Source organism: Lagenorhynchus albirostris, chromosome 8, assembly GCF_949774975.1.
Source record: "Lagenorhynchus albirostris chromosome 8, mLagAlb1.1, whole genome shotgun sequence".
NCBI lineage: Eukaryota > Metazoa > Chordata > Mammalia > Artiodactyla > Delphinidae > Lagenorhynchus > Lagenorhynchus albirostris.
This window is the reverse complement of record NC_083102.1, coordinates 94,683,553-94,710,872: the sequence shown is the minus strand read 5'-3', so window position 1 is coordinate 94,710,872 and position 27,320 is coordinate 94,683,553. Positions and strand designations below refer to the sequence as shown.

Sequence of the window (27,320 nt, the reverse complement as noted above, 5' to 3'; positions counted from 1 at the left end):
AAAACGATGCTCTGTTTCTTGCTCAGAAGAGGAAGCTGGGGCCCCAGGCTTGTGGGAGCACATTAAAAACTGCAGTAACACACAGATGCCATTGGTTGAGCCTCAGCGTGTGAAAGGGTGTGTGTGTGTTTGTGTGTAGCCTGTATAGGGCATATGTGTGTCTTCACGCCTGTGGGGATAAGATGCTTCATGGTACTAAGACCCTGAGGTTGGATGTCTCCCTGTGGATTTGTCACTGGGACCCTCTGGGTGCTTCCCAGGAGTAGACTTATGTTGATAAAAACTTAATAGGAGAGTATCAAAGGTTTGAAAATGTCTGTGCATCAAAATGTAATTACTTTTTTCCCCCTTTTATGGTGGTTATGGGGGTGGAGGCTGGGAGTGCATCCAAGTTCCAGGTATCATTCCCCAAACCTGCCTGGGAGCAGACGTCTTGTCCTGTTAACAGGACTTTGTGGCCTCAGTAAGGCGTGGCTGGGATTCCTCTTACATCACTTACTCATCAGGGATGTGGCTGCCTGTTTCTGATTAGGAAACTGGACCTAACACCTTGTCCTGCTGCAACAGTGGGTTGTGGTGAGGATCAAGTGAGATGATCTAAATGATAAAGCGCTCTGTAGTGGAAAAGGATTATTTATTTTCTTAAGGAAGGGGGCGACGTCTGCTGGTGAGGGGTCAGGAATAGCCCTCTACGTGTTGATGAAGCCTCAGCCCTGTGTTTTAATCCATTTGAAGACGACTTGATTATATCGTTCAGTTTGGAAATGATGAGGTTTCACAAACGCAGACCTTATTAAACACGGAAATATTATTTTCTTGTTCGAATCCCATTCGCCTCGAAATCTTTTTCGAGTATGCCGTCTTCCCCCCCCCTTAACATTTTGTGGCTTCTGTCCCTCTCCCCAGCCGCCCTGTCTTTTGGGCTCACTGAAATCTGAGTGCCACTTTTCTTGGAAAACCTGATATTCTGACTTCAGTTTTGTAATTTAATGATGGAGAGTTTCCTTAGTAAACCAAATTTAGAGTCCTAGAATGCTTATCTTATATCCAGACCTTGAACATAAAAGGCATTTTATACCGCAATTGTTCATTTAATGAGCAATTGCAGAGTGCAGGCCGGTTAAGGGATTGAGCTATATGCACTATTATTGCAAGAAGTATTCCGAAATACCAGAAATAGGACGTAAGCTCTGATCAGGGAGACTGCGAGCACAATTACCTTCTTTTCAAATCCTTCTGTGACACTGCAGGAGGAAAAAGGACTTTGAAACTTGAAAGGAAAGAGCTTGCTTTCAACCTCAAAAGCTAGGAGGAAAGGGCTCTGAAATTTGCTCTGAATTCCCAATTCACCATTAGCCTGTTTCTTCCTTTAGCCTCAAGGCATTCTCCGCTTTTTGAAAAGATGTTAAGAAATTCAGTCACAATAGAGAGCCTAGTTCTGATGTGTTTCCCTCGGTCCATTGAGGTCTGGGCTCCAGCCTTTGTGTGCAGTGAATTGAGCTGAGCATCTAGCTGGTTGGAGAGAGGTGAATGAGCAGTTGCTGTGCAGTGGCGAATTCTGGCATAGAAAGAAGCTCCCCCTCTTCCTTTATTTTCCAGCATGCATTCCTGTACAACCCTTGCTAGTGGCCATATGTGGCATCGAGCCTGTTCTTAAGTCAATACGGGATCCTTGGTTTATTGCAACTCTTGTTAAGTTTGTCTTGTAATTGAAGCTGCTGTTGACCTTGCTTGGGGACCGTTTGTAAAACCGTTTATTTAGCATAAACTGAAATAATAAACCCTCCTTCTCTCGGGCTGATTGTGATAGGGTGACATTAGTTTGATTTAATGATTAGCCAGCCTGACCCTTCTGCTGGAGAGAGCGGGCTTGAATAGAGAGAGTTCACTCCGAAGCACTCAGAAAGAATACTAATGAGCTTGTTAAATTTAGCATGGCTCCAACCACTTTTAATTCCTCTAATGGGAGCAAGCACTGCCTGGGAGAGGGAGAGGGCCAAGGCGCAGGGGGGCAGGGAGACACCGAGAATGTTCCTCGAGGGTCTGCACCGCTAGAGAAAGCCCACCGAGAGAAGTTTGCAGAAAGTAGCTAACCAGAGCCTGGGACGAGTTGTAAGTATTTTGTTCTCTTTTGCTCTGTGTCTCCTGTGTCTTGGGGGAAGAGAGGAGTGATGCTTCTAAAACGGGATTTCAAGGGACAGCTTAAAATCCGTGTTCCTTTCAGAGGTGAGCACGTGTACCTCCCGGGAGTTCCTCATCCGCTAATTTCGGTCAGGGGGACAGGAGGTGTTCCTAGTTAGTGATGCAGCGTAGGGTTTTACTTTTCTATCTGAAGAATCCTCTGAAACTGTTCTTTCCATTCCGAGGCGAAAGAGCACTTGTTTCCTGGGTCGCGAGGAGAAATCGTCCAGGAGTTTGTGAGCGTCCACAGGCGTGTGTGTGTTGAGTCCTGCTTCAGGCAACACGATTACTTCCTTTAAACCTTCACTGTAAACGGCCTCAGCAGCGTTGGCCACGAGGCCACTTCTGAGTTTGGAGAGTTTATGGCACTAAGCGTGTCCCATGCCATGTGGGTTGCCTTTGGAAGAGCGTGGAAGATCTGCGACAGTTTCTAAAGTGAGATGCAGGGGCAGCTCTCCCTAGGGGGTTAGGAATTCCTTAACTTCCCCTGGAGCACAGCTCTACAGAAGGCAAGGGGGTCCCAAGTGGGATCCCGATGACAGTTTTGAAAATAATTTTCTCCTGAAGCTTTTAGTGAATTGCATGTCTCAGTGTGACCCCCGAGCTTGCAGCTGTTGAACGGAGAGAGGCATGAACAGTCGCCTTGTGTTTGGCTGTTCACGTCCATTGGCAGATGCTTCTGGAGGACTGGGCTGTTTGCTTACATTTTTGCAGCCGCTGCTTGTTGCCATGGTGGACAGTATGTTTCTGTCAATAATTTGGCCTGGCGTAGCCTGTCTGCTCTGACTCTCAAACTTTATTGAACAACTCAGCTCAACTGAGCAGGATTAGACAGCTCTCGTCTTTTTGGCTTGCTGAAGTGGTTGCTAAATTTATAAGAGCAGGCAGGAATATTGCTTGGAAAGTTTCCTTTCCACTGTAGAGTGCACGCCTTCAAGCCTCTTAGCTGTCTGTATTCTGGGGCATGTGTACTGTCAAGTTTTCATCTGAATGCCCCTCAGAATCAACTCAGTACACGAGATGAACTTCATGAAATAATCGTCTGCTGGAATGTTCTGGAGGGGGAGGGGAGGTGAACATTTGGGAGCATTGACTCTTGTATAAGTCAGTCTGATGAAAGTTTCCACGTGAAAAAAAATTCTGGCCTGCATTCTGCTTTACTAAGGGAATTCATTCTTGTTTTCAGTATCAAATGTTTGAACTTTGCTGATTTCTTGTTATAATTTGATATTCACGCATGTTGTGTTAACTCTCACGAAGAAAATAATTTTTAGCTAAAACGTCACCCCCCACCCCTGTTTCCACGTACCCCGCCGCACGACTTCCTTCGCCCACCGGTGGGGAGAAGGTGGGAGGGCTGTGATCAGACTGTGCCAATTACTCAGTGATTCGCGAAGTTGGATGCAGATGCTATCCGTAGAGGCATCGTGTCGAAGAAACTCACTCTGTTATAGGGATGCCGTTTTAAGAGAAGAAAAGTTAATTTCTTCTAGGAAGATTAAGTCAAGGGAATCCTGTTTTAAACCTGGAACAGATTAGTAGGGCTTGGTTAGTCATCTTGCCCAGAGAATGCTAATTATGTGTCACAGCCCCATTTGATAGGGGCTTTCTGGTTTTCCAGATGAAGGTGCATTCTGCAGAATTTGCCCCTCAGCGCTATACGGTTGGAAGTGGGAATTTGTGTAGGTGCAAATTAGTGGAAAACATGACTTTGGTCATTTGTGCATTATAGGAATTTTTATAAAACCGACTAAGAGTTTTGAAGTGTTTTTGACACCCTTCTGCTTTTACGTCACTGCAAACCCTCATTCTATAGCCTGCAACTTTACTGCTGATGAAGTATGGGAGTGGCCTAGGGCCTAAAAGTATTAGTCAGAAGGGAAAATAAAAATGTAGGGTTTTTTTTTTTTTTGAGTTTGTTTTTAAATTAGCAAAAGCATGGTTGGAATTGCTTTTGTGAAGATCAATGGGTGAAAATGTGGGATTGCACCATTTTCTTTTTTAGTAGTTACTTGATAGATTAAACTCATAATTTATCCCATCATTACAAGGTTTTGGGGTGAGGATCTGCACAGAATAACGCTAGAATAATATTTCACAGTTATCCAGCAGTAGTCAGCAAAATTACTGTAAAGTCCAGAACATACCGCATTGCCTGTTCAGTTTTGGAAGTCATTTGCTAGGCTAAAAAAAAAAAAAAAAAAAATACATTGCTTATTTCTTCAAGTCCCAAACATAGGCAGAAAAATGAGAGTTTCTACTGGCTTTAGGTAGTTCAAATTATTAGGCATCACAAAACAGTAGTTGTTACTTTAGTTTGTATTTTCACGCTCATTCAAATTTATAGCTATTCTTCTGAATTTGTCAAAAGAGCTGTGAAACTGCTAAAGCATACTTCTTCTGTTTTGTTTAGAGGCTCTCAGCCAGACATACCTGCTTTCTGGGATACTTTGAAGAGAGGTTTGTGTATTGAGATTAGATGAGTTCAAAATCTGCTCATCTAAATAGTACAACAGTATTATTATTTATACCCAAATATAGTTTTTGTTTTGAGAATCAGGAACAGGAAACAGCTTTCAAACGAGGTGTCTAAGCAGTGTCCCAACAGCTTGGTTTCTATCAGCACTTGTCTGCCAGAGCACAGTCTGTGGATTAAACACAGAGCTTGTGTGGGCGTAGTTTAGAGTGTGTGTATGATTCTAACAGATGAAGCGGTCCACTAGTTGTGGGTTCCGATCGCCCGCTCAGTTTGATTTTATGCCTCGGCTCTTTGATCTGCTATTACAGAAAGGTCATCCAATCACATTGGCAGAGAATCATAGTGGACAGATGGAAAGTTCTTACAGATGAAAAGGAGAAGTATTAGGGAGCTGGCATTTCAGCAAGCCATTGCTTACATGTTGGAAGTGACGTCTGGAGCCCACCAGAGCATGGATGTAGATCAGTGTAACTGATGTCCTCCACACCCGTAGCCTCACCCCGTATTCGTCTTAGCCCTCAGCTCTGCTCTGTGGGCGGAAGCAGGAAGTGTCCTGCAAGGGGCACTGTAGGTTTCCATGATTGGCATCTTTATCCCTTGGAACCAATGGGTTTTCTGTCCCATGTCTGGCTCTGTTTCATCTCTCAGTGGGTCACAAATCTGACTTCAAAAAAACCCCAAATCACAAGCACTTTGGGATCGCTTTCTAACGGGTCCTCTTCTGAGGAACAGAGGGCCCTCGCTTCCCAGATCACCCGGAGACCTGGCTTCCTCAGACCAGGGGAAACTGGACATCCACAGCCCTAGGCTGGTGAAACTTCCAGTTCCATGTGGGACCCGCGGGGATACTGGAGAGTCCCCGCTGAGCCTCCCTGGCAGATTCGGCTGGAAACCGGGGATGAGAATTTGCTGACCCCCTACATCTCAAGTGAATAGGCTCATTTCCTGCCCGCCTTCCTCCTTCGAGTCGTATCTTGGACCCTCATTCATAAGCAGTGTTGGCTTGAGACTGTCCCGTCGTGGTGTAGCTTTCAGAGTTGCCAAGAATGAGAAATAGGCTTCTTTTGCGGGGGTAGATGGACGGAGAGGGAGCCCTAGTTGATGGCCGCTCACAGAGTTTCCGTTTCCCTTCCTTCTTCAGAGGATGAAAGTCCTGGACAGACCTATCACAGAGAGAGAAGAAACGCAGTCACCATGCAGCCACAGAGCGTGCCGGGGCTTGGCAAGATCAGCGAGGAACCTTCGACATCCAGCGACGAGAGGGCCTCGCTGATCAAGAAGGAGATCCATGGGTCCCTGCCCCACCTGGCCGAGCCCTCCGTCCCCTACCGCGGCGCTGTGTTCGCCATGGACCCCAGGAACGGCTACATGGAGCCTCACTACCGTAAGTGGTCCCCTCCCCGTGGCACTTGCCGTAGGAGCCGCGGCAGGCTCTGCGTGTGTGGGCGTGTGTGGGCACGTGTGTGCATGCGCTTAATGAATGAGGTATTTGGCGTGTATTAATTTATACAAATGGAATTTATACAAACGTTTAATTGACTGTCTGCTTTACTGCTTACTTCTCCCACATCCTGTCCATGCCTCTCTTTAGGGAAAGCCATTTCCGTGCATCCCTAAGCAGCTCTCAGGCCTCGCAGGGGTTTGGAGGGCCGCCGTCAGGAAGGTGTCCATCTGTGGTTAATCCACGTGGACCTTTCCCGGGAGCTAGAACCAGGTTTGCTCCGCCCAAGTAGATGCTGCTAGAGGAAGACTGGTAGAGGGGGGCAGTTACTGAAGTGGGAGGCATTAGCAGATGTCTTTAACGGCAGCCATTCCCCCTTTTCAGTGATTTGTGTGTGGTTTTTTTTTTGCTTCATTGTTGAGGAGGAACAAACCTCTTCTAACCAACCGAGGCTGAATCCCTTCCTATGGAAGATTTTTCCATGTGTCCTACCTTCTTCTGGAATCAGCAGACCAGAAGACCTCGGAAAGCTCCTTTTCCATCACTCAGAAAGTTTAAGAAATTAATGAGGGCTCCGAACACACCTATACAACGGTTTTCTCCCAAGGCAGAAACGTAAAGGAACATATACAAGGGTTCAGTTTATTTCTGGCCTGGTTCTAGTTAAAAGACATGTAATTTGGTGGTGGAGTAATGAAGTTCATATTGAGATGCTCAGGCTTGCAGCTCTCGATTACAGATTTATCGCCTTGCCAGGATACAGACCTGCTCCGACTCCAGATGGACCATCGCGCTCCAGGGAGGGGGGACTGGTTTGCGTTTCCCTTTTTCCACATCGTTCAGAAATTTTAGTGTTTTAAGGCAAAAGGTCATTAGCCAGATGACTGATGAGTGAGGACAGCTGATTAGTGCATGGTTTTTGGCTCAAGAAAGTGCCCAGGATAAAAGCTAATTTCATCCCTTCATTAGTTGGCTTGAAGCAGAGGGGAATGTTCACTCATCAGGGTGCAGATCAAAGAGCTTCGCACAGCCTTCAGTCTCAGTAAACGCTCCTTCTTCCTCCCCCCAACGAGAGTATATTGTTGGTAAGGATGGAAGATACATTATTTTCTTCGGTGGAGGGAGATTTCTTTTAAGTGGTCAGAGGCATGGAGGAAAAGGTCTGATGGCTTCTTGTTCACTTTTAAAAAAGGCTACAACTTCTCTGTTTAAAAAGTGCTTATCAGCCCTGTGGCTACAGTTGTTACTTTTACAGATACAGAAATAAGGAGGAGGTGTGGTGTGTATGTTCCTTTCCTTCCCTCTTTAGAGGTTTCTTTCATTTTATTTGATTTCTCCTTTATTTTCGGAACGAGAGTTTACAACAGTGTGGGTAGGGTTTTTCTCCGAGCACATTCCTAAGTTTTCTACGTTGTATTTTTGTGGATGGGTCTGCATTAGATCTCATCCATGCAGAAAATTGGAGGGACTGTACGTACTCTCGACCTATGTTAATATTCCCGGAGAGTGCGCTTACTTTTGAGAAAAGATCGAGTCCAGATTATTCGCCACACGTTCCCTGTCTTGTTTTTGCCCTTCCATGGGAACACAACTTTCCAACTTTCCCCATCTCATATTTGTGTTGTGTGTTCGATTCCAGATGCCCACTAATTGGTGAGGTAGTTAATTGGTCAGGACAGCTGCCCGAAGTAGGCAGATGCCTGCTAACTTTCTGTCTGTGCCGTCCAACTTGCAGCTTGCCCTCGGCCCGTTTGTTCTAACGGTTTGCCCATTGAATTCTCTCCCCATCGTTTGAGGGGCCGGGATCTCTGCACATCTGAGGCCCTCCTCCCCTCTCGGTGGTCCGTGTGTGCGACCCCCCCGCCCCCCGCTCCCGGGCCTCCAGTGGAGTACGAACTAGTCCGGGGCATTGAAGAACTCTTGGTGGCCCTTGGAACTGTCCACTGTCACCTGTTTAGGGGACATCGCACCCATAGGTTGGTTATGCTTCCGCTTTTCCCACTGCATTTTCAAATCACTGTTAAAATCACACGGTAATTTATAACCGAGGTAGGTTGTCTGTCACCAAACGCCATTTTGACCCACCCTCTCAACGTACTCACTCATTGGACGTGAATAAATGCTATCGTTACATACATCGCATGGATGGGGAGACCTAGGGATTATAGCTCAGCAACCAGGGCACTCAGGTTCCAGCCTCGCCGCCTACTGGCCGTGTGACCGTTGCCAAGTAGGCTTGTGCTCTCAGGCCCCTCTAAGGATCCCTTCCTAACTGTTGAATGGGAGTGATGTAAGACCCCCAGTCCCATGGCGCCCTTGTGACAATTAAGCGAGACAATGCCAATAAAATACTGAGTACCATCTCTGGCTCATGGCGAATGCATCGGAATCATTACAGTAGCTGTTTCTCCTCTGCCCCATCTTTCTTCTCCTGTTCCTTCCTCCTTCTTGCCCCTCCTTCCGTTCCGTCGTCATCATCATCATCCATGCCCTCACCACCATCTGTAAGTGATGCGTTCACTCTCCAAACCGACGTGTTTTTTTGTTTTGTTTTGTTTTTTTTTTTTGGTACGCAGGCCTCTCACTGTTGCGGCCTCTCCCGTTGCGGAGCACAGGCTCCGGACGCGCAGGTTCAGCGGCCATGGCTCACGGGCCCAGCCGCTCCGCGGCATGTGGGATCTTCCCGGACCGGGGCACGAACCCGCGTCCCCTGCATCGGCAGGCGGACTCTCAACCACTGCACCACCAAGGAAGCCCCCGACGTTTGTTTTTTTTTTTTTATCAGAGTTGCAGTTGTGTTCGGTTCAGTGCAGACTGGCTTGTCTGCGCCAGACCTGCTTTCCTCCGTCCCTGAGGTTAGCATCTTCTATAAATACAGATTACAGATGGAGTGAGTTGTAACCCTTAGGGAAAGGGTGTGCGGTTAGCAAGGGGTGCCATGGCCCTGTGAACAGAATCCTTTCTCGATGAACCTTAGTGGACCGACTATCATTTTTTTCCTGTTTGGGGAGTAGAGAAATTTTAAAGCTTTTACGTGAGTTGGAGTTTTAACCTTTTAAATTCCTAGCAGAAAGTGTTTTATGTAACAAGTACAAACTTAATACATGTGGAAAAATAAAAAGTATAGGGTTAGGTGTTCATGGTAAATAATTTAAAGATGTCCTAAAACTAAGCCTCAAGGGGTCAGTGGGATATGACTTTTCTAGAACCCTGTTGGCTTATTTCATCTTCTACCAGTATAATGAATGTTTTTTTAGGTACCTTGTAATAATATTTATCCACCTCCCGTGGATTTAATTATCCAGATAAACGACTGATGGGAAGCTGAAACTGACACATCTTCTAAGAATCTTTTAGTGTGTGAGAAAAGTACCCTCTTTTTTAAATGAGACGTAAAAGTTTGGCCACGTTTCTTTACCTTGTCTCAGTCGGCAGCCTTGTCTAGAACGTAAGTTCATTGCAGACCTTCGGTAGCTGACGGTTCAGAGCATCTTTTCAGGCCGTTCCCTTTTCCTTTGAGTCGTCTGCCAGCCCCACCAGACGGTCGGAGGGGAAAGACTCCTCTAATCCAGTGTATCTGGGCATGTGAACTCTCACAGTAATTCCTGCGTTTCTCTGTGGTTGGAAAATGCAGACGTTCCAAGATGCCTAATTTGTGCTTCTATATATACTAACTTTGTATTTCTAACGTGTGGGCAGGCTTCCTGTAAGACCGGAAAAGGGAAAATCGCTTTTCCCCTCAGAAGGACATCTGTAAAATTTTTATTGCACAACACTCTGTTATCCTTGGGTAGGCAATGTTGCATCTTCACAAATTGCACTTAGGCGGGATTCAAAGTATTTTCGGTTTTGTGGGTTGCACTTTAAAAAAAAAAGGAAAAAGAAAACCCCAGGATAGCGGACACTTCAAACATTTGCAACATGTGTTTGGAATAAAATCCTCACTGGGGGATCGGGGGGTTTGTCTCGCCAAGGGTAGCTGTGGATGGGGTGTATGTCAAGGCAGGAAAGTTGATGTTCAAGCTGCATGGCTCAGACCTGGGGTGGTGCTGACAGGCTGGCTGCTGCAGGATCACTAACGCTTTATAATTGGGGAGAGCACGGGAGGGGCCAGATTTGGGGAGTCTGACCTCCTTGTCCTGGAGTCAGGATAAGGATCCCCATCTCCGGCCCAGAGATTTCTCAGCAGTTTTATTCTACTCCTGCTTCATCTGTAGCCAGATATTTCAAACCACCATCACCCCCCGCCCCCCGCCTTCACTTAACCACTGTGCATTTCTTCTTTTATAAACTTACAAGGCAGGTGACATAATAGTTAAAGCATTCCTGTACCCTGGCCGACACTTAACTTTTATTCTCTTCCCCATTACAGAAAACATGTGTTGCATTGTCTTCTGTCTCACTGTGCGGAGTCCAGTTTTTTTAACGGTCCCTGCAGGGATCTTGGTGGGGAGTTTCTTGGAATCACCAGTCATGTCATACAGATCCCCTGCTGGTTTTGTTAAAGGCGGGGAGGGTTTAGAAAGATGCCCCCTTTTCTAAAATTTCAGGTCTCTTTTACAGTTTTATAGTTGTGTGAAGACTGCTTTGCTTCTGCCCCCAACTGCTCCCAAGCAGTAATTCCTCCTGGAAAATATGATTCATTCCTCCATGTAAATGCTTTGATTGAAAACATACCGCTGGTATTCTTCCTTATGTTTCCCAGCTCGGATGACAGAACTATTAGTTGCTAATTAGCAAAACCTGAGGAATTAGCTTAAAGAAAAGAAACTGAATTTTTAATTGGCTGGCATTTGTCTTCTGTGGAAAGCTGATGTGCTGAGCCCACTTGCCTTCTGATGTGCTAAAAAAAAAAAAAGGGCATGGAAGATGTTTCTTCTACCTGTCTGTCTTTATATTGGGTGACTTCCCACACTCTTTAGAAATACGTTTGCTAAGTGAGGGGAAGGGAAGAGGTGTATTTTACATATTTAATAGACGTACCTGCTCATGTTTCTTTTGCTCTTGGAGTGTCATCTGGAGGCTGTGAAAGACAAAGATGCCTACGAGGCACAAGTGAACAGTTTGGTGTTGACCAAACTGCAAAGGCGGTGACAGTTCCCCTAGCACACAGCTCTGTTCTCATCCAGCCTGTCGTTTCTGTCTTTGGAGAACAGTTGACAAGCCAATCAGGAGTGTTGGGATTGTTTTTTTTTTCCCCCCTTGAAAACTAGAGGGTTTTACCAGAAAGACTGAGGTTGGGTCATACTCTGGGGGCTTTGCCAAGTGTCTTGTATCCTGGGCTGGTCGTCTTGAATTGTAAGGAAGCTGGAGTGGGGAGATGCAGGCAAGTCTAGGAAGTTTTGCAAAACTTACTCGTGAGCTTAAGGATAGCTCCCTGCTAATTTTTGTCCTCTTAGAAATTCAATGTAAGGTTCCAAGCTTTCTTTCAACAACCTGGAGGTAATGTTTTAAGACCAGCAACAGTGAGCCAGTTCCATAGATTTTTTTTTTACAGAGCTACATTGCAGTGCAACTCTCCAGAAAGCAGTAGAAATTTAGGGATTTTTTTTTTTTTTTTTTTTTTTTTTGCGGCACGCGGGCCTCTCACTGTTGTGGCCTCTCCCGTTGCGGAGCACAGGCTCCGGACGCGCAGGCTCAGCGGCCATGGATCACGGGCCCAGCTGCTCCGCGGCATGTGGGATCTTCCCGGACCGGGGCACGAACCCGCGTCCCCTGCATCGGCAGGCGGACTCTCAACCACTGCGCCACCAGGGAAGCCCTTAGGGATCATTTTGAGGGGGCTCCAGATTCCGCTCTCCCCGCTGAATCTTGACTACTCTCATACTTGACGTGACTGTGATTCCACGCATGGGTCTTCTGAGATAACGACTGAAACTGGGACCCAATGCGGAGAGGAGCATGTGACCTTTGGAAAAATGAGCTATTGATTTTATCCACTGAATTACTTACTAGGACATACTTATTAGAGGGGACCAGGGAGAAGCCTGAAGGCCATTCCTCCAGGAGAGGAATAGAAAGGAAAGGCAAAGGGAGATCATGTTCTAGAGAGAACCAGTTGGCCTGTCGGTGCCCTGGCCCTGCCTTCTCACCCTCTGTTGTCCACATAGTGCCCCCTGCAGGCAAGTCTGGCTCCTGAGGTCCACTGCTCAGGCCGCCCTGCTCACACTGTTGTCCTCCCAGAATAATTCTTGGCTTTCCTCCTCACCTTCAAGTCCTACTTATTCTTTACTAAAGATGCACTTCCTGTGAAAGACTTCTCTAAGTCCTATCTCACAAGGATCTTTCCCTACCCTGCACTCCAAGTTCACGTGTAACTCTCACCCTGAAACACATCACAGCTATATCCTTGGGTGGTCCGTGTGTGTTGGCCGGATCTCCTTTAGGATAAAGGTGATAGTCCGGGCAGTGCTTTGTTCTTCCATCCACCAGAGTTCCTAGGCAGGACTGGGAGGGCTTGTTAATGCAGAGAAGGGATGAGCGGTTCCTTGCTTGGCCTCAGTCACACCGGAGATGAAGTTAGTCCAGCGCCTGCCGGTCAGAGGTGGCTCCTTGGCAAACTGAAGAGACTGAATCTTCTGCATCCGTTTTATAATTCACCCGTTATAGGCAACCTCTGATCCACACTGGCTCCCCTCCCCCATCCTTTCTGAACGAACGTAAGCAGGGTTTCAAGTGTTTATAACACATTTATACGTTTATAAACATCAAGAATACTTGCTTCTGCCCACCTATAGCACATTTAAAGCTGCCAGGATGCTCAGACCAGGTGGGATGCAGTACTTTGGAGGAGATTGACACTTTGCTCCCAGAGTTAGATGAGGACCAACTCATTGTAAACACCACGGGATTCTCACAGGAGATTCGCCCCTCCTGTGTGTTTTGAAGCCTGTCTGAAATCGAAGGGGTAGGTCTCTTTTCCTGTAGTTAAGGTGACCATGATATTTGTTTTCCCCTTTAGCAAATTTCGGTGATTCGTCTCTAGGCAATTTACGATCTCGGTAGCATCTTTCCCACTCATTAGTGTGCAGGTATGCGTGTAATCCATGGTAGTGGAATCCTCCATCGACAAATAGATCGGGATCATGAATCCAGTTGTTTAAATATTCCACGGAGTTATTTTCCTTTTCTAATTTGGCCACCCGCCCACCACCCAACACAAGCGGCAATGTTTTTAGTTGCTTATGATTTCTTTCCCTCCCCACGTCCCTCCCTCCTTCCTTGAGAAAAAGCACGAGAAACACAGCAATGCCTGCCACTTCATAGCCATCTGCTAACAGCCTTCCAGCCTCTTTTCTAACAGAGGCAACATTATACTTGGCCCCCTCCTTTCTGTTGTATAATTAAAGAATGTTACCTTTGATGTCTCTTGAAAGCTGCATCTCCTGCCTTGCTTTAGCTTTCTTGATCTTGTACCTATAAATCTGTGCTGTATCTTCATCCTCCTTAGTGAAAGGGCTGGATTTTTCTCTTTGTGCCCTGTGCAGTTTGGTTTAATACAGGGCAACCCGTCTGGCATTTTACGGCTCTGTCCTTCTTACGTTCTGATAGACTTTGGGTTCTTGTGGAACTCTTTGAAAAGTATCCAACTTTCAGTCCTTTTAGCTCTTACATGTGGGTCTCTACATTGGGTCTCTCCTAAAATGCACTGTTCTTATCTTCCTAATATCTTCCCTTCTTTGGGGGGCCTCCTGGCTTTTTGTTAACCTCAGTTTTTGATGAGTTTCTTCCTCTTAGAAAAAAATGAAGAAAGTTCTTGACTCATTGAGCGGTTTGTATTTTTGGTTCCCCTGTCAGTCAGTTGTTAGTGAATCATGCTTACTGAGTGTCTCTTAAGTGCTAACAAGTGTTGGACAGAAAGAACAAGGTCATTACATCCATGGAGCTTCAGGCCAATGCGACAATAAGTCAAGTAGATAAGCCCTTGCCTAAAGTCAGCACAAAGGATGTATCATAAAAGATAGATGCAGGGCCCCTGAAGAGAAGGTAACACACATACCTCACCCAGCCTTGATGGGTTAGGAAGGCTTCCTGGAGGAAGTGACATCTCTACCTGTGATAGAGAGGTAGAGAGGAGTGTTTTTGAAGGCGTGGAGGCCAAAGGAAAATATGTCACTCATGAGGACCCAAGAGGACTCTGGGGTTGGTGGGTGGAGCTTAGGTCAGGGAGTGGCAGGAGACAGGCTGAAGAGGTTCGGGCCAGTGGGCTCCCTGGGAGCAGATCCTCTTCTGCATGAATCCACGGTGAGCCCTAAGACTTGTTTCATGGCCTTTGCGTATTTAAGCAGATCTTTGGGTAACTGTGCTTCCCATCACCAGCCCAGGATTTGTTGCAGAGTTTAATTCACCTCCTCTTTCTGATTTGCCACGGTGATTCCATCCCCAGCCCCTCCCGACTTCTCTGGCTGACTTATCCCGTGGTCCTCAAGGACGTGCTGCTGCTTCCCCTGAGTCGTGTGTTATATTTTCTTTCGAAGACAACAAAATCCATTTCTACTTGTTCTCCAACTGCTGAGTTATTAGGTAACCCTGATCATCACAATAGCTGGGTCTCAAAGTACAAATCCCAAACATTGGGAAATAAAGGTGGTTTCATTTCCAGTGAATCAGGAGTGTTCTGTAGCAAGACACGTTTTAACTTCAGAATATAAGGTTCACCATAAAATAAAAAAACTTGAGTTTTAGTTCATTGAAAAACGCAAATCCCCTAACGTCCGTTGAGCTAGAGGAATTGTGCAAAGGGCCCACGGCAAGGTTGGCGAGAGGGGCCAGAAATAACAAAGTGAAATTCTGCTGGGAAATCAAGTAGCTAATACCACTGGGAGAAAATGAGAACAAAGACTTCCAGGGGTGGGATAAGCCCGCAATCTGGCCTGGACAGAAATAGTCTTAGGGGAGATGGGGGGACCCCTGAGGAGGAACCGGGCCTCTCCATGGAGGGCTGCGGGGCTAATCAGCCGGCATTGTGTAGGTCAGAGGAAGCCCACTCTAGGAAGCTGGTGTTTACTCGTCCACTTGGGGAGGGGGGGGCAGAATCTGCATCCTGACTGTGTTTGTGACTTGTGAGTGGGATCAAAGGGGGCCCTGCTTTCTAGTTTAGAGAGGAGCAGAGAAGTGTGCATGGAGCGTCCTGGGAAACAGACACCACCTCTTCTTTCCATGTGCTTTCGTAAAATAAACCTGCATTCGAATTCGGCAAGATTTCGGATTTCCTCCCCAATCCCTGTTTTTCCCCTTAAGGTAAGGAATGTCATAAGATACCATCACTCCCCCCCCACCCCGCCACTCTCCCCCAGCATCTGTGATTCCAGCTTGGCCCGACAAATCTGACCACATAGGTTGACTCTTTTGAGCAGATGTGTAGTTCACGTCTATATTTAATGTACAGGATGTACATCCCACAGCATGTAATGCTGTAGGATGCATTTCTGTATAGCCTCTGTGTTTTATCTTTAATGATGTCTTGTGCATAATTTTTGCCCATCACGTTCCACAAATGATGATATAGAGAGATGGTCAATGAGCGGTTGAAGGCCCCTGAGTGCCTCCAGTGTCCCCAGCTATTCTGATCATGCCCCAGCTTCAAGTCTTACTCCACTGGGTACACGATGCCTGATCTTCATTCTCATTTCAAAAATTCCATGCATCGTTTTGAGAGTCTGCTACAAGTCAGGCACTGTCTAGGTCCTGAGGGGCCAGCATTTGCCAAGACCGATCAGGTCCGGGCTTTCGTGGAGCCCACATTCCAGCCAGAGGAGATACACACCAAACACAGGGGCAGAGACGTCAACAAGGTGGCACAGTGGGTGCACTGAGTCCACTAAAACAGGTGGCGTACTGGGGAGAGACTCGGGGTGGAGCCCGGCACCTTGGAATGGGCGGGCAGAACAGGAAAGGCCTTCCTGGGTGGTGTTTTTGCAGCTGAGACCCAAGTGATAAAAAGGAGTCAACCTTGGGAAGGTCCAAGGGGAGAGCATTCCACTTAAAAAGTGGAATTCGTGGGTTTGCCATGGCCACGTCCTGGATCAGAGAGAAGGGGTGTGTGGTGGGCAGGCGTGGGAGATGAGTTGAGGGGATCTTTGTAGGCAAATGGAAAGCCAGTGGAGGGAGTGACGTGATTTGATTTTTTACTTGAAGGGATATGTGTGTGGGGATTGTCCTGAAGGGGCGGAGTGTAGAATTAGGGAGACAACTGTCAAGAGGTGTTGCAGTAGCCCAGGTGGGAACTGGTCCCTCTGGCTTAGAAATTATAGGGGGCAGAAATCAGGCCCTCACTTTGTGCCATACGGCATGGGCTTCGTCCTTGAATTCATTAAATCCCCACAACAACCTTATGAGAGGCCACCATGATTTTCCCCAGGGACAGATGAGGAAACTGGGGTCCAGGAAGGCTAAGGCACTTGTCCATTTGTACCTGGTTCAAAGTGGCCGAACCAAGATTCGAACTTACGGAGTTTGCCTCCAGAGCTCAAATCCTTAGCTCTTGCCCCATAACTGCTGAGACTTCAAAATGGCAGTCCAGGTCTATACAAAGGCCTGGGCAGGCTGGCTCAGCAGGGAACGTAGGGATTCTTCCAGAACCGGATGGTGGTGTTGCCAACGGTGATGGGCAAGGGTCTGGAGGGTCTTGGGAGGGCAGGCTGCCTGCCACGCGGGTCTCTAGGTCTGGACTGTCAGATCCTAACATGGAGAACACTGGTGTGCTCGGGGCTTCCTTTGCCCTTGCTATGTTCCAGGCGTGGCTACGTGGGAGAGAAGGAGAAACTGCTTCTCAACTGAGACTCTTCCAAAGAATTGGAAGTTACCTATGACCTGAACATGGGGAGGCCTCCTGGTCTTCTGTGTCTCTATTTTGGGGGGATAAGTGTGTGGGGAAACAGTGGCAGTCACCACAGGCCCATGAGTGGAGCATTTATCGTGTGCCAGGCGCTGGGCTAAGGACCCCATAACACGATCTCACTTAGTTTTCGCACAAACGCATTTGGCACCTGCATTAACTGAGGCTGAGATCTGGACTGATCACGTGGCTTGCTCCCAGGGCCAGTTTGAGTCTAGATTCCACGGCCCAGGGCTTGGGAGCCAGTGAGGGAGGCCCCACGTGCACTGCTCTCCTACTTGTCTTGTGAAATAAACTCTGTCTCCCCACCGTGTCCCTGTTTCCCTGATAGCTGCAGGGGCTTTGGGGCCATAGGCTGTCTGTTGGATCAAAGATGGATTTGTTATGTGAACTCTCCATTCCGAAGAGCAGCCTCTGTAAGTAACTGGGGCTTTCACATGTCACCAGAATAATGCAGTATCTGGACCCACCTAGGCCAGTCTGGGGACAGCTTCTCCAGCTGCACTGAGGTCACCATGCCATCCCCCACCTGTTTTCTCCTGTGACATCAGAGCAGTGGACCGCCCTGCCCCACCCAGGGGAGGAAGCGGCAGGGGAAGAGCATCCCTTATTTATAAGTATGCTTGGAATGTTTATATCGGAGAGGGAGAGAGAGAGAACCATAGTCTTTTCACACAAAGGCATCTTCTTGTCCCACTGATACGGGCAGTTCCGGGTCTCCTGGCTTTGGTGTCTCAGATACACTGAAATAATCCTGGGGAACAGCAGTTAAGCCTGATTAAGAAGCTGGAGGAATGATTTTTGAGAAAAGATGAAAGGGACTGAATACGAATAACAGAACCAGTGCAGGCTAAAGAGACGCATAGAGACTCAAATGAGGAAATAGATGCTAAGGAAAGAAAAGACAGAAGCAAATGCATGAAGACAGTCAAGGAGGAGACCAGGGGGATCCCTTTCTCTCAAGGACCTGCAGGCAAGACTGATGTTTGCTTTAAAGACTAATGTGAGTATCAGACCCTGTCTGCATAGGGTTACAGTTCAGGGGACTTGATCTGACTTGAGATAAATCTGGATCTGGTAATAAAGATACAAGTTGTAATAATGCTTCCCCTGTAACAGGAGAATAAGAAACATTAATGTGGAGACTTTCAAGAGTGACTACCATTCCCTGAGATACTCATAACTAGAGCAGTCTAAAAATTATGGACAGTTGCTTTAAGGTTTTTAGAGAAGGCAGAGGGATGACTTAGATATTTTTATTGATTCCCCAGTGTTAACTTAGCACCACACACAGTAGAAATACAAAGTATGACCCTGGCTCTCGATTTTATATTCTGGGGAGAGAGCGCACGAAACAACACATGAAAACAATTAAGCCCCATATCAACAAGTATAAAATAGCAGGATGAAAGTCACGACCCGGGTCCGGGGAGGGTGATTTCTGATTCCAGCAGGGTTTTACAATAGAGCTCTGACTCCATGGCACATTTAAATCCAGTATGAAATTTCTCCTAATTAACATTTCCCTTCTTCCTTCCAAATATCAAATGTATGGACTCTAGGACATTCACATAACACATATGCCAGTGCTGCATTTTCTTTCCGCCCGACCTGTTCCAGCTGTGACAAACTTTCATGTCTGACTTCCATTAATTTATGAGGAGTTCTGAACTGCAATCTGAAATGTTCCCCTGAATTTTTGACTTTTGGGGGCGACAGATTTCACGTGAGTTGATCATTACCCTTGCTAACATTTCAGCCAAGCATGGGAGTTTATTACTCTCTAACAAGCTTACCAGGGCCCTCCGGTGATGTGTGCTTGCATGCGCTGTCACGGCTCCCAAGGGGGTACATAGATAGGCTATGTCACCCCCCCCCACCGCCACCTGACTGATGGACCCTGAGCGTCCTCAGTGGCTCTCGTCCGGCACACAGTTCCTGCCCTTAAAGTCTAAGAAGCTTGTAAAAAATAGGTTTTCTGGGTTTTTAGAGGCGTGCCCTCTGATCTCGGGCAGGCAGAAGTTTTAGTTGGCATTTTCGTGCCAACGAAAATGCTCCTTCCCTTTCTTCTCCATCTTCGGGTTTTTTTTTTTTTTTTTTTCTGCGTCATGCGGGGTCCTAGTTCTATGACCAGGGATCAAACCCACAGCCCCTGCAGTGCAAACACGGAGTCTTAACTACTGGACTGCCAGGGAAGCCCCTCTTCTCCATCTTCTGATGGTTCACAGGAACAAGGAACTGAGTCCAGGTCATGAAAGGTTCAAGGGCAGTTTGGGGTCATTCACACTAGATTTTTCTTCAACGTGAGTCCATTTCATGCTTGGTTATGCATCTTAATATTTCATATTGGTGGCCACGTGTTCTTAGTGTCTGGGAACATGCTCACTAGGCTGTGAAATGGCCCACCTGTGACCGAGGTGAGTGGTCCGCACTTGCGCTAACCACCCCACAGAGGAAGAGCTGGGAGACCTGCCTTACATAGACCTGCCTTATAGACCTGCCTTTTTGGAAATCCAATAGGATGTTCTTAAAAAATCCATTCTTTTTGGTAACAGCACAGCCTTGTTCCTTTCATGCTAGTCTCCTTCTATTAATGTTCAGATTTTCTGAAGTTTTCTCTCTTAATGAGTCACCAGGTAAGCGTGAGTCTAGGCATGGATTTCTTCGCTGCTGCCTTCTGTCTCGAATATGAAGATTCCAATTAGAAACTCTGTTAAACAGAGTCTGATATGAGGGCTGTGATTGGCGCCTCTTCGAAGAGTCGAGGTCCTACAGGGTGACGTAGTGTGGAAGCATGGGCACTCCTGTCACGGGAGTTCCCGGCACGAGTGGGTGGTGGGCACTTGGTGGGGTTGGGAGTGAGACCCGGATGCAGGTTGGCTAGAGGCTCTGCATTCTGCATCCTGTGATGGGTTTTGAAGTTCATGACCTTGGAGGCATCAGCCATACTAAAGATGTGTGTCGTATCCTTACTTGTCCTACGTAGCTAATAATATCTGAGACCAAGGTAAAGTAGTTCTCCCCGAGTACTGCTTTATTTGATTGGCAGCCTAGTTTTACAAAGAGCCGAGGTAGAAATAGATTCTGAGAAGTTGGAGCTTCATTTTCTTTTTTTTCCCTCTCTAATCTGATGGCTTAGGGATTATGAGATGAACCGGTTTGCGGGGCAGAAATAGAGACACAGAGGTAGAGGACAAACGTATGGACACCAATGGGGGAAAGCGGCGGGGGGAGGGGGGCGTGGTGGCGGGATGAATTGGGAGCTCGGGATTGACATGTATACACTAATATGTATAAAATGGATAACTAATAAGAACCTGCTGTATAAAAAATAAATAAAATTCAAAAAAACAACACTTTGTTTTAAGTTTTATTTGTATTTTTAAAGAATTTCGTTTTTAAAAATTTTTATTGGGGTATAGTTGACTTACAATATTGTGCTAGTTTCAGGTGTACAGCAAAAGTGAATTAGTTATACGTATACGTATATCCACTCTTTTTTTAGAGTCTTTTCTCATATAGGCCATTACAGAGTATTGGGTAGAGCTCCCTGTGCAGTAGGTCCTTATTAGTTATCTATTTTACATATAGTAGTGTGTATATGTCAATCCCAGTCTCCCAGTTTATCCCTCCGCTCCCACCCCTTACCATTTGGAAACCATAAATTTGTTTTCGACATATGTAACTCTATTTCTGTTTTGTAGGTAAGCTCATAAAGAATTTCATGCTTTAAAGTAAATATTCCTAAGAAAGTGTGGTTTTTTTCTTTTAGAAATGAATATTGCGGGTGGCCTTGTGTTCTGAAACTGGAGGAGAGGCTTTTCGCATTGGAAATAACAGTGGGATATGGTGATATGCAAAGGATTAAAGCAATTGATTCTTTTTTTAAAAAAATTGAACTATAGTTGATTTACGATGTTCCAGGTGTTCAGCAAAGTGATTCAGTTTTATATATAATGTATATATATACATATATATTCTTTTTTCAGAATCTTTTCCATTATAGGTCATTATAGGATGTTGAGTAGAGCTCCCTGTGCTCTACAGTAGGTCCTTGTTGTTTATCTATTTTATATTGCAGTGTGTATCTGTTGATCCCAAGTTCCTAATTTATCCCTCCCCTTTCCCCTTTAGTAGCCATAAGTTCATTTTCTGTGTCTGTGAAAGCAATTGATTCTTTTTTAAAAAAAAAACACACATTTATTTATTTATTTATGGCTGCGTTGGGTCTTCGTTGCTGCACACGGGCTTTCTCTAGTTGCAGCGAGCGGGGGCTACTCTTCGTTTCAGGGCGCGGGCTTCTCATTGCAGTAGCTTCTCTTGTTGCGGAGCACGGGCTCTAGAGCGCAGGTTCAGTAGTTGTGGCTTGTGGGCTGTAGAGCGCAGGCTCAGTAGCTGTGGCACATGGGCTTAGTTGCTCCGCGGCATGTGGGATCTTCCCGGACCAGGGCTCGAACCTGTGTCCCCTGCATCGGCAGGCAGATTCTCAAACACTGCGCCACCAGGGAAGTCCCACAATTGATTCTCGATAGAGTGGTAAGTGTAAGTGAAGATTCTTGTGTTCGTTGAGGGCTTATTTGATTTTAAACACCTTTTAGGGTCTTTTTCTACTCACAGCTAAATGCTTTACAAAATCAACCTGTGAATATTGGCTCATCTCTGTCAAGTGATGTCTGATTTAGTTGAACCGTTAGAGCTGATATCCTGAGGATGCCAAAATGGAATGTAACTTGTGGAGCTATAAGCCTCCAATCCACTCAGGAGTTATAAAGGGATTTTACTAGGATTCCACCCCAGAGTGATATTCCAAACTGGGAAAGCTGAGTCAGGTGCAAGCAAAGGTACAAACTGAACAGGAAAAACTGATTTGTAAAAGCGGACCCTTTTTTTCCTTTTCATATATGGGGATTATTTGATTACTCCAATATTCGTTTGTTATTATCCCTAGAAAAGATCCGGAAAGAAACCTTGAAGTTCTCTTTATAACTTAACATTTTATTATGTTTTTATTAAAATTACATTTATAACGCATGCTCGTTTCCACCAATTATAAAGTTCACAAGAGCTTAGGATGCGAAGCTCAGGTTGCCCCACCCTTCTTGCTCCAACCCCAGGCCAAGGACAGTGTTTGATATTTCTGTTTTAATTGTTTTGATAGACAACAGTTACAGCTCCAGAATGTGCCAGTGCCCTTATTTCCTGGCGCGTCAGCTCTAGATATATTTTACTCAGTACAGTGTATTGACTCTCCAATAAGACAGTTAACTTCTAATTTTCTAATACTGTGCTGCTTCTCCTTTCAATATTAATATTATATTAGTGCTAATTGTTTTGCCTAATGGTGATTTTTATAACTTTAAAGACTACCTTACACCTCTGTTTCTTGTTTTCATCAACTTTTCATAGTAACTTTATTTATTTTTTTTTTAATTTTTGGCTGCATTGGGTCTTTGTTGCTGCGTGCAGGCTTTCTCTAGTTGCGGCGAGCGGGAACCACTCTCCGTTGTGGTGCGCGGGCTTCTCATCGTGCTGGCTTTTCTTTGTTGCGGAGCACGTGGGCTCAGCAGTTGTGGCTTGTGGGCTGTAAAGCGCAGGCTCAGTAGTTGTGGCGCACGGGCTTCGTTGCTCCGCGGCATGTGGGATCTTCCCGGAACAGGGCTCGAACCTGTGTCCCCTGCACTGGCAGGCGGATTCTTAACCACTGTGCCACCGGGGAAGCCCTCATAGTAACTTTTGATTTTCCAGTTCAAAAGATGAGGGATATTAAGGTTGCCCGCCTCCCCCTCCCCTGCAACCTCCTGAAGCCAACCTTTCCTATTATAGTGTCAAAGTTGTAATATCTCCATGTATCTTACAATCAGCACCTCATCTGCTATGTTTCTGTTCATAAGTTGACTTTAAAAGTTGAAAATCAATAAAGCATCTCTAGCCTTACAGCTGTGGCAACTCTCCTCCCTGTCACACCGTAGAATGTTAGGATCTCACTTACCTCTTTGTGGTTCCTGACAGTGATGTGTCCAGTATAAAGAACAAGTGTTTTAATAGCTTGCATACCTAGTGTATTGCTTTTCTGTAGTTGCTTTAGCTTTTCCTCTGTCATTTGCCTTTATAATATCCTTACGTTTTTTTCCCCAACCTCCCAACCACATCTTCTGCCCTTAAGGTGGAACATCCAGCTTTCCTGGGCACTTCATTCTCCCAGGTAGTCTGGACCGGGTGTCTCAGGACATCCATTCACAATCAACTGGGTTGGAACCACTGATTCCTGGGTCTGACAAATTTGTCATTCTAAGTTTATTCTTTTATTTTACTGGAGTACATCAAGTAACTTTTCAACAACAGAGGATGTACTTTCTGAGTTCTTGCCTGTGTGAAAATATCTTTATTCTGCCCTTGCTTTGTGTGATCATTGAGCCAGAATTCTAACTTTAAAAATCTGTTAACATAGAAAGTTGTAGATGAAAAGTCTGATGGGACTTCCCTGGTGGCGCAGTGGTTGGGGGGTCCGCCTGCCGATGCAGGGGACGCGGGTTCGGGCCCCAGTCCGGGAGGATCCCACGTGCCGCGGAGCAGCTGGGCACGTGAGCCATGGCCACTGAGCCTGCGCGTCCGGAGCCTGTGCTCCGCAACGGGAGAGGCCCCAGCAGTGAGAGGCCCGCGTACCGCAAAAAAAAAAAAAAAAGTCTGATGCCTGTTTGATTTGTATTCTTGTGTAGGTGGCTTATTTTTCCTCTCTGGGAACTTTTGGGAAACTTGGTAGCCAGAAAGCATGTCCCTAGATGTAGGTATTCTAAAATAAATTAAATTAAATTAACTTTTTGCTCGTTTTGCTTATCACTTGGTGGACCATTCCAATCTGAAGATGCATTCCATATCTCTGGGATGATTTTTATTCTATTATATCTTTTATATCGACCCTGTTTTCTCTGTTTTTTTCTGAGACTCTGCTTTAGTTGAATGTCTGACGTCCTGAGTTTTTTCTCTTTGTCTCTTATCTTTTCTCTCACTGTTTGCTCTCGGTTCTGTGTTCTGGGAAATTTGCTTGAATTCATTTTTCAGTGCTTTTCGTGACAGTTTCATTTCAGCAATCATATTTTTAATATCTAAGGGCTTTTTAAAAAGAAAACTCTTTTACGGCTCCCTTTTCTCAGCATCTCGCTCTTGTCTTTTGTATGCAGTACTTTCTCAGAACCCTCTAAAAGTTTCTCCAGGGTAAGGTTTTCTTGTTTATCTTGGTCATTCTTGTTTATGCCCTTCCAGCGCCTCATAAGCCTAGCGATTCTGAGTGTATGTGTTTGTGTTAAAACCTTGGGGAAGGAGGCTATCCTGGTTTCCTTTCCTTGGAGTGAGTGTCCTAATCGTGCGTATCTATGGCCAGGATCATCCTTTGGGAGATGAAGCAGGGCTGTCCACATGCCAGGGCGGGAAGGGCTTGATTCTGGGGAGCAAGGAGAGCCAGCATGCCTTGGACCAATGAGGGGTCATGGCAACCTGCAGTGGTAAGAGCTGGTATGGCTCTCGTGGGGAGTGCATTTGAGTGAGAGACATGGGACTGGAAGAAGCCTCCAAAATCCATAATGAACTCGCTTTCCCAGTCCAGTGCATTTGTGGGTTTTTTTTGTTTAAACTTTTTATTTTATCTTGGAGTATAGTTGCTTAACAATGTTGTGTTAGTTTCAGGTGTACAGCAAAGTGATTCAACTATACATATACATGTAGCTATTCTTTTTCAAATTCTTTTCCCATTTAGGTTGTTGCATAGTACACACTGCTGCGTTTAAAATGGATAACCAACAAGGACCTACTGTATAGCACGGGGAACTCTGCTCAACACTAGTGCATTTGCTTTTTGAAGAAGGAACGTAAAGCTATAGCTCAGGAATATGCCAGCCACCTGTGCAGGAGACAGGCACAGGAGAGACGCCGGTGTTCCATGTAAAGTTCTGCGCAGCCAAAGTCTCCTTGGCTGGACTGACCACCACCTCTATCTTTGCTCCCTTAAAGAATAATCTAGGCCCCCTCTACAAGCCTCAGTTATAATTCCAGTCTTATCTTCTTTGCATCTTGTAGAAAGTCATTGATATTTCTCGTTCTGATTTTATTATAAGAGTGTGGGTTCTAAAGCCAGACTGCCTGGGTTCCAATCCTGGCTCTGCCACTTCCAACGGTGTGATCCTGGGCAAATTCCTTAGCCTTTCTGAGCCTCGGTTTTCTCATCTTGGCAATGATAAGAGCAGCACCTACTTCATAGGCTTGTTTTGAGGATTAAATTAGTTAATATAAATAAAGTTTTTAGAAGCGCCTTGCACAAAATGTGTACTCAGTAAATTTTATTATTATTTGTTCATATTTTTATCATCCAACATCCACTTCCATCTATTTATGTCAGAGAGGTCTTCAGAGGGGTGGGTGAGAAATGTGTTTGCCCAGACTGCCATCTCGAACTGGACGCGGTAAATTAAATATTTTGCGTATTTGATCTGCTGCAAAAAGATCTAGAGTCGGTGAAACTTAGGGTCTGGTCCCAGCTCTGTCACCTTCTGACAGTCTGACCTTGAACCAGCACTTAACTCTGGCTTCCTCATCTTTAAAGTGGGGGCACAAATGGCACCCTCTTAAGGTGGTAATGGGAATGACGTGAGAGAATGAACTCAAACACCTAGCGAATCGCCTTCCCTTCTGGGAAAGACCCTTGCATGGTTGCAATTACTTTCACCTCTGCTCTGTCTTGGTTCTCACCCTAAAGAAGATACTCATACACAAGGAGAGTGTAGCTCATGGACTTTCCTCTTCCATTTAGGATCTGTTTTGATGTCACTGAATCCTTCTTTTCAATTTACTTTTAGCTTTTGGGATGCCTTTTATTCTCTTTATGATTTTACAAGTTTGAGAAGCTTGAAAATAATGGAATTGAACCCCAACATCTGGGTAGAGCCCTACTTCAATAAATACAAGGCATATGGTCATTGTGACATATTTGATGGAGTAATGTACAAAAAAATTTAAGTAGTACAGCTTCCCAAAGGCAACTAACATCCCAGCCAAAAAGTCTTTAAAAAGTCTTATCCTTCCCACAGGAAGGGCCAGTCATTCATTTCCTGAGAAAAGTCTCCCCTCGTTTATTTTTTTTACCCAAATAGACTTTTTTTTAAAAAAAAAGCAACTAATACGGTAGTTTAGTAGAAATTTAAATTACAAATAGTTCAACTCTGGCTAACATCATAACAAACAATTAAAATGGATGATATCATCAAATTAGATCTTAAATTGAGTGCCCATTCACTACAGACTCGCTACACAGGAAAGTTTTTCTCCTAACATCAGTATATATATATGTTCCCAGATGTGTCTCTTCCCTTTAGTTATTTCTTTTTTGCATATTAAGTCTATTTTAAAGCCATTGGCTAATACACTGTGTTTTTAATTTATTTTTTAACATGCTCTATTTTAAGATCCCCACAAAGAAATCATTAACTTGGAGAAATCAGTAATATTATATAAACGTATCTTGCGTTTAAAATGGAAAAGTTATTTTCAACCTGTCCCAGGTACTGTCAGTTAAGTTGGTGCTGTATTGAATCGAGTCTGCATGGTGGAAGCTGGCCATGTTTAAGAGATGGGCGTAGTGAACTGTTGAGGATACACGTGTGCTGGGTAGAAGGGGCCACAGTCCGCAAACAGTTTTACAAGTCAGATCTCATTGAGATGAGGGCAGCGAGTGGATTTCTGAGCTTTAAACACACTCCACCCACCTCACATGAAGTAAATGTCATTGTGTTCCTTTTCTTAACCATGCATCCCTGAAGATCGTGTAATGGGCTGTAGAGTCAGGGAAAAACGTCTTTACCCTGGCTTGGACAGAAGAGGATGAGGCAGGATAAGACCTGGGAGCAGTGGTCCACCCCTTGCAGGGGCCCTCAAGCCCAAGTTGAAAAGGCTGCTTACTGGCAGGGCTGCCTGCAGTGGTGAGCCGTGTCAGAAGTGGGAAGATAGGCTGTCCATCAGAGAGCAAGCCCATGGGGTGGAAAGCTGCTGAAAAATGGAAAAGCTAGACATCCCAACTGAGAGAGCTGGAATCGGTTAGTGAGGCCAAGCTGGGGGCGGGCAGTGTGAGGACGTGTGGTTGGAACCCGGGCTGGCACTGAACTGACCCTCATTGTGTTCTCCTGTGGGGTCCTCAGAACCCAGACCAGCAGGCTATGGTAGAAGCTATAGAATTGCTGGTTTATTTCACATGAGGTATATACTTTTCCAAAGTGTTTAACCGTTGTACACACAGAACACAAGACCATGATATACGATAAGATAGGGAGGGTATCTGACTTCTTGCAAAAGAAATATCATGTGTCTGACTCTTTCCCTTTTCCCTTTGGCTACCGGGA

The 27,320-nt window shown here is 45.6% G+C and overlaps 1 protein-coding gene across 1 annotated transcript in view; it reads left to right on the top strand.

Annotated features, from left to right (window-relative positions):
- Window positions 1-27,320, top strand: part of GLI3 (GLI family zinc finger 3) — a 287,622-nt gene that overhangs the window by 89,724 nt on the left and 170,578 nt on the right. Inside the window, exon 3 of the mRNA XM_060157355.1 lies at window positions 5,802-6,044. Within this exon, the coding sequence (XP_060013338.1) occupies window positions 5,802-6,044 (243 nt within the window). The remainder of the gene's footprint in view (window positions 1-5,801; window positions 6,045-27,320) is intronic.